The sequence below is a fragment of the Nicotiana tabacum genome, chromosome 10, assembly GCF_000715075.1.
Source record: "Nicotiana tabacum cultivar K326 chromosome 10, ASM71507v2, whole genome shotgun sequence".
NCBI lineage: Eukaryota > Viridiplantae > Streptophyta > Magnoliopsida > Solanales > Solanaceae > Nicotiana > Nicotiana tabacum.
Genome location: NC_134089.1, coordinates 166,183,261 through 166,191,440, shown reverse-complemented (window position 1 = coordinate 166,191,440; position 8,180 = coordinate 166,183,261). Strand labels below are relative to the sequence as shown.

The following is an 8,180-nucleotide window of genomic DNA, read 5'->3' as shown; positions in this document are numbered from 1 at the left end:
AGGAAACAAGAAAAAAAATCAGCCACTTTTAGAAAAGATATTTTTCTCCCAAATACCAATCATACTAGCTCGACAGTGATGTACTCCCTTTGTTCACTTTTAATTGTTTACTATATTAAATATATGTTTTCACTTTTACTTATCCACTATACTAAATCAAGAGAAAGATATTTTTTTTTTCTCGTTTTACCCTTATAATTAACTATTCATTCCTCAAATTATTATTTCTCAAGACTTTTGGAAATCTATCATTATTATGGGTAAAATTATAAATTAAAATACATACTTTATTTATTTGTTCTTCAAGGGAATGCATTATCAAAAGTGGACAACTAAAAGTGAAAGGAGGAGGAAGTAGCTAATAGTAGTGAAGATCTCTTTCACTTACTATTTAGAGGATAAGAGGAACGAGACAAGGCGAATTTGTTACTACTCAATAATAGCAAGACACGGAAGGGAAATAAATTTTACTACATATCTTACAGAAAAAATACTAATTTCATTTATATTAGTATTTGTTAGTGATTTCATTTGTTTAATTATTTTAATTTCCTTCTGTTGTGAGAGCACTATACCTTAATAAAAATATCACCTTTAGTGTTATGGCATATACATGCAAAAGGCATGGGATGAGTGTTTTGACGTTATAGAATAGTGCATATGGCATAAGCAGGTTTGAATCTCATGATACCCAGATAAAGTAGAGATGTTATTTCCGGTAGACCCTCGACTCAAATTTTTGGAAATCAAACATAATAAAGATATTTAAACACTTAAAAGTCCTAATAATGCAAAATTAACACCATTTAACCAACACTTAAAAAGTACCACAATGAATTTCAAATATGTTGTATTCCATCTAAAAGCATGTTCGATATTCGTGTATGTTCAGTTTACTAATTCTATTTCAACAAAGACAATAGTGATAGCATAGCTAGTCGCCTAACATACAAAACAGCAACTTTAAATTTATGGATAAAAGGTTAAGTCTACGACTCCCAGTCTAGTAAAAAAACATACCACTGAAAAAATAGCTTCTAGTTTTATTGCAGGGACAATCATGTTTTCTAGTGCAAAATAGATCATTAACTATGTAAAGATAAAGATATCTAGGATTCCAAACAAAAACTTCTGACTGCTTCTTTCTGCAGTGTCAGCCCCATCTCAGAACACCTAAAATGGGAATAAAGGACTCTGAACTAGCTGAAACCCCCATCAATATATGATTCAGCAGAAATTACGGACGTCAATTAATGAGAATGGTAATTCAATGTGTTGGATTCATAAGAATCCTCACTCAAGCTAAATAGTAATTGTGAGGATTCTGAGGCTACCTTCAAGCACGGTTGCAGCACAGTTGCGAAGACTGAAACATGTGGAGATATTCCTGAAGGCAGTAAACTGAGATGGCTGCTCCTCCGTAATGCAAAATACACAGTGAAGGGCCAACATGAAGTTTGACGTTTTATTCACCCAAATGTCAAGATAAGACACCTTCCTTTCTTGTTAGATCTCCCAAATTTACATCCAAGTTCAAGCCCATATTTGGCAACGCATTGAGCATCGCAGGAATATCATGTTGTAGTGTTGCAGCAAGCTCCTGGATTTTTTTTAAGGTGACATCAAAGACAACATTGAATAAGCAGCACAGTCAAATACAGTGGCCCCATATGTGCTCAAAATAAAACGCATAAACAGCTTACCTTCCTCTTCTCATCCTTTTGACGCTTTATCACCTCCAAAGGCCAGTCCGTAACTAGCTTTTGAAGTTCAACCATGAAATTTTGCCTTCTCGAATCCGGTATTGTCTGCAACGAACATCAGTACTTTTAAGTGTGGCTATACATATGCATGAAATGCAATGAGGGCCAAAATTGCAGGATATGACAAGTGCGAGAACATAAAAATAATAGGCAAACAATAATAATATATGTCATCGGTTGATTACTCTTACACAAAAGTCTTAATCACAATGACAAGCGGAAGGGGTGGAGTAAGTTCATTTATCTTGTTCAGTTAAGAAGCAAAAGAGGATAAACAAAGATGGAAATGCATGAGCGTTTAAAACCCTCCTTACATTACCCTCCCCTTCATTGAACCAACCATCATAAAAACAGCAGTCTATAGTCACGAAGGGAAGACCCCCCCCCCCCCCAAAAAAAAATGTTTGGAAGACCAGAATAGTAAAGAAGATTGGATGAACTGTAAAGAAATTAATACCTGACAAGTCATATAGAATTGGATTATTTGCTTTCTGACATCAGGTGCATACCACATGATTAACTTATCAGTCAGTCAGTTTATGAACATTCAAGAAATCAAAATTTGAGTTGGGGAAAAAAAAAAAAAGAAATCAACATTTGATGCTGCCGATAATTGAGATGGTCACCGATATTAAAAGCCTATTCCAAGGGGGATACATGATCAACTATCCAAAAAGGGAAGGAATTTTTTTTTTTGTGCGTTGTTTGGTTGTTGTGTGTGTGTGTGTGGGGGGGGGGGGGTGTTTATACATTATTATTGGGGGTTTACAATGAATTTACAGTTTTATCAAATAGCTGAAGTCAGTAGCGCACATCATCCATTAATCAATATGATGAACAATTTTTTTAGCACATCCATTGTAGTTGTCTAAGAGCAGACTATTTGCAAAGCTCCGGTTCTAACCTAATATCCTAACCATTGCACAAGCTATGCCATGCTTGATGGCACCCTCTCCATAGAACAATAAAATAAAAACTCCAAAACTTTAAAACAAGCAAAAACTGGCAGGCACCTGATTGAGTAATTGAATGATGGCAGCAGCATCTCCAGGTTTGTGATTAATTAGGAAAGCCTACAAACGAAATCAAAATTTGTTAATATCGACAAAAAAGGAAACAATTGTGAGAGCACATCTGTCCCTCTTCAGTGCTTGGATATACATTTGCCGAAAGAAGAAGATGTTAAATAGTAGGTGCACTTGCAACTTGTAAGCAACTAGAAAGCTGAGGAGACATGAGTTTCATAATCTTCATTAAGAAATAGAAACCAATCAGCTAGTCGATTTTACAACCAATGTTAAAGGAGTTCCCCCATCAGCTTTCATAACAATGATGCTGCATTCTACCATTATCCAGGCTGCTCTAAGACTGTCAAAAACTACTGGGTCACTGTGGGGAAAGACTTGCCTAGCACTATATATCAACCATGTGTTGAACTTGATAGCTTGCCCTTATATCAGTAAGGGTCGTTACATAGCTATGGCTGCCTATTTCAGTTGAATATGAGCTGATGGGAAAGTGGAGGTGTAACTATGCAGAGCAATCCAAATGCACGTTCTTTCGACAGGTAAATGACAGTGGTGTTAAATGCAAGACAGCACCAAAAGATGTGTCAACAAGTCTACTCTATCAAGGCGTCAAACATTTTTTTGAACACTTCTCCAATTGGATATATGATACAAATTGTGATCCCCTTTTAGGTCATTCATTTCTGTGCTGAAACAAGAAAGAGAGGCAGGTAAAGGAAATGTAAAATAAATCAAAACTAAGAAACTGAATTACCTTAGCACATGAAAGTCCACTTGCAAGAGTATGTTCCTTCATGGATTCTGATCGTATCTTCTCAATTTTCCACAAAGCATCCACGTCTCCTTTGGTGAAGCAAAGATGCAGTAACAACAGAGTGTCAAAGCCACAGCAGTAAGCTTTAGTGTTCATTAGGAAACTATAATCCCATAACTGAAAGCCACTAATAAATTCGCCCTATTACTTGGTGCAATTTTAAAAACTTAACACCACCCACCACCGCACTCATGCATAAAAAGAGAGGATTGTGATATGAAGTTCAAAATCTTTTAAAGTTTATAGGAGAAAAGGAGAGTAAGTACCGATTTTTGATGCAAATTCCATCCAAGTCTCCAAGGAAATCTTTCGTAGCTTCACTCCTGCTTTGACAAACCTTTTACCATACTTACACATCAAGTCCCAGTTATCAGTTTGGGAGCAAATGCTGCAGTAAATCAATCCAACAAGTTAAAAGATCTTTTTAGAAAGAATGAAGTGTATAAGGAAGCAACAGATTGTAGTTCAGCCAAGATATAACAATAAATAATAAAGATAATTGCTGTTACTTGCATTAAGATACATATTATTATGTTAAAACTAGCATAGCTAAGTGGCAATTTGCAGACATGCCTCTTCAAAATAAGTACAGTATCTACATGACTATAGGCCGATAAAATTTATACAAGAACTGAAAAATATCTACAAAATTTCAGAAGAAAATTAACAAATCAAAAAAAAATCAGCAGAAAATTAAATTATACCACGACGTCATTAAAAGGCAATTACTCTTTAATTGCCCAACGTACATGCTGCTATTGATCAAAACTAGCAGAGGAAAGCATCTGCATGCCTGTATGTATAAGGTTCATCTTTCATCACTGAAGACCAAAATAAAATCACTTAAGAACACCAATTAGTATCTCAATAGAAATGCAACCTTCTTTGCAAAGCATTACTTTAATGTAGCTATTAAAAAAAATCCAATGTGATACATCCCCTGGCATACCACAAGCCGGTTACCACATGGTCCTCGTATAAGACCAAATCTACTAATATCTCATGCTCAGCAACAATTTGTAAGTCTATCATCCTATCGGCACAAACCTCTAGGATGTAAGTTAGGGCCCTAGCCTGAAGTATCCAAAAATTAAGGAAGGGCTACCCAACTTGATCTCAAAAAGCACATTACTACTCAATTGTGTTCTCATGATTTTTATTGAACTGGAGCAGGTCCTTTTGTCTTTATCGCTCCATGAGGTGACAATGGGTGCAATCCAGCTGGAACAAAATGCAACGTAATGTGCAATTCTCGAAATTGGTCTTGACCTCAAGATAAAAGTATAAATGTATAAAACTATAGAAGTCACAGAAGAATTAAGTTTAATAAATAGACCATTAGAATTGAGAAAGCAAGCTTGAAAAGCTCACCAACTCAAATAGTTATCAATCTTCTTTTCAGAAGTAGTAGAAAATCCCCTATTCTTCCTAACGGTTCCTACTTCCCAGCAACAGTGCTCAAAGCACGATTAATTATGTCTATTGTCAGTAAAAGAAATGAACACTGAAAATTTCACGGATATTACGATCCTCATATTACAGAAATATAGAAATGTCAGGCTGGTAAAGAGCAATAGGATCGCCACAAATTTAGTTAGACAAGAGAGAATAAAAATAAAAATAAAAGAGGGAAGAGATATTGGGTAAGAGTTTATACTGGATCTGTACCTGAAGACAATTTCTGCAGTTCCAGGCTGCAGGTTCAAATCATTCTTCTTCACCAGTCTCATAATTTCTACCAAGAGTTTAACATCGTTATGCTGTTTAGCAAACAACTGCAGTCATAGAACACCAAGTTTTACATGGCTTAGTAATCACACACATATCATACATCTTGAAGCCAAAGTAGAACTCCAAATTACCAGTAAATGGTGAGCAGATCCAATATTAGGAGTCAATCCGTACACATTATGCTTCCACAACACCTTCTTACCTGTATACAAGGTGAAGCTTTAACACTCTCAACAAGCTCTTAGTAAGCAGAAATGCTTGAAGATTCAGCTTAACAATCCATCAATCCATTCAGATACCACTGAAAGAAATCAATTGCATATAATATTTGTAATTTTTCTTTCATCTCATTTATTGACCTACTCAAGTTATTCGTCTTTTCGAAAGCTTTAACTTACACATTAGAAAATCCATAAAGACGACCAAAAGCATATCCGGCATGTCATCCCAGCAAGAGTCCCAATCCTAAGATGGTCAATCTTTCCCTTTTAAAAGTTTGTAACCACAAAAATTTCTTAAAAACTCAAATATTTCAAGTATATTCCTACTTGGGAGTTTGCACTCAGGAGAATAATGGAGATTTTAACTAGAATTTTTACAAAATTAATTTTACTTAGCTTGGATGAACAAGTGTACAGAGTCAAAGCAACGTGATGAGATGCACTTCTGCTTTTAGTCAGAAAGTCTAGCTTCCTTATTGATACTAACAAGTTTGCACTACAAATGATGGGAACAAGCAACTAAGCTTAAATGCTGAAGAATAGCCAAGAGAACTCAGAAATTTACCCAAGTCAATGGCGCCAACACGTACACACGCCTTTGTAATGTCCTGGCAGAGGGCACAGTTGAAGTTTTCATGGATACGGAGATTTGAAAGTCTCTGCCCTCAAACATACACCACGTGTTAGACGAGCAAATTAACAAGGACCTCCTATTAATTCAACGAGATAAAAGAGACTAACAAATATCCGAAGTCTCTGCAAAATGTCGTGTAAAAGATTAACATCTTCATGGTTCGCACAACTTTGTATTAGGGACCACAACCAGGCATTTGGCGGAGCAGATCTTTGTTCCACGACAGATTTCAGCATCTTATCATACAATTCCTTCACGGACTCTGCTTTAAAACAACGATTCAGAAATAAATATAAAAATCAAAACCATGCACGAAAACAAACTATCACCTGTCGCACTACTGCTTTCAACTGCCCCTGCTTCTGTAGAAAATGATGCCTTGAGCATCCTAGAGCATTTCTCACATTGACATACATTTCTCCGAATATTGCATTCTGTTTGCATATAATTTCCATTAATTGTAGTACCTGTTTATCCATAATATACAATCAAATCTGTCATTTAGCCGGAAAACAACAGCAACTTTACTATAGCATTCAGGTATAGACTTGTCTAAGTTGAAAATTTATTAATTAGAAAAATCTTCAAATAGCAATCATACTTTCTACAGATCAAATTGCACATTTCACAAATTTTGACCTAGTAAAATCCAGAAGAAAACATCCTCTTACTCAAATAAAAAAAGAATATTACCAGAGGTAAAGTAACCACGCCATGAAGAAGAGTTGAGACATGATTCAGTAGCTTCATAGGTACAATGAGATTGAATTCGTGACACTGAGTTGAGCAGAATCGGAGACGACGAGTTTCTCAAAGCCCTAACGAGCTGGCGAGCCTTCAAAACCCTTTGCATTTTTGCTTTACATAAACCCTCACAACGTGAGTGACAAGTCTACAGAATCAGGTGTTCCCAATTTTTTGTGCGAACGTTGTCACGTAGATCTAACCGTTCATTTATTTTTTAAGTGTGGACTTATCAAATGGTCCAAACAAGGAAGTCCAATTACCTGATCCAAAAAAATAAAAAAAATTAGGGGTTTTGGCATTGTATGTCAACCTAAACTAATAAATGGCATAAAAAAGCCCAACTTATTGTTATTGGCATCTTATGGCCTACATCTGTGTTTTAATTTAAAAAAATAATTTTGTATAATAAACTAGGTTAGAGCTTCTTCCCGTAAATTACTCTCCCTCTATCTCTCTATCTCTCTATCTTCTCTATATTTCCTCGTTCTCTCTCTTGACACCAGAATATTTTAGAGCAATTGGCATAAATAAATGCCCAAAAGAATGAATCAATCATGAAACTGAATTCTCGCATGTTTTCGAAGTTATCGCAAGTTTTTTTTTTTCATTCTCACTTAGCATTAATGGACGAAATCAGGCCAACTTTCTACAAATTTGCACAAAAAAATTGTCTAGAAAAGAAATATTTCTGTTTTGAATCGAAAGAGGAATGAATTTGAGTGATTATACACATTCCAAGTTTTTTGAACTATCAAATTTGAGTGAATGCAGATCTCAGTGTATATCAACTGATATATCAGTTTGTATATATGTTTATTTCATGTATATCATGCATATTTATATACATGTCTATGTATATCAATAAAAATATTGTGTGATATACACTAACATGCAATGTAATATATATGTCTATGTATATCAATGAAAATCTTGTGTGATATACACTGATATATAACAGCCAAAATACGTATTGGTGATTATTTGCGAAATGTATTCACAATTTTATTGTCGCTCTTTGTGTATATCAAAATAAATATAAAATTTGATTTGCCTTCTTTGTATATCCAAACTATGAATTTATAAATATAGTTATTCAAATTTTTTTTGTTATGTCAATACTAATGTATATCATAATAAAAAAAATTATATTATTTGTATATCACATTGTATAACATATCAAATAATGTGTATACCAAATATATATATCATAAATTTATTTTCCTTCTTTGTGTATATCAAAAA

At 34.7% G+C, this 8,180-nt stretch overlaps 1 protein-coding gene across 1 annotated transcript; it reads right to left on the bottom strand.

The window, feature by feature from the left end:
• Positions 1–820: 820 nt before the first annotated feature.
• On the bottom strand, positions 821–7,122 carry LOC107784767 (uncharacterized). Its single transcript, XM_016605944.2, has 11 exons — positions 6,885–7,122; positions 6,521–6,658; positions 6,299–6,453; positions 6,123–6,216; positions 5,468–5,538; positions 5,274–5,380; positions 3,872–3,993; positions 3,546–3,634; positions 2,777–2,836; positions 1,704–1,808; positions 821–1,600 (listed from the first exon to the last, which is right to left on the bottom strand). Exons 1-11 carry the CDS (start codon positions 7,042–7,044, stop codon positions 1,481–1,483), a joined length of 1,221 nt encoding a protein of 406 aa, XP_016461430.1. The 5' UTR covers positions 7,045–7,122; the 3' UTR covers positions 821–1,480.
• Positions 7,123–8,180: the final 1,058 nt, after the last annotated feature.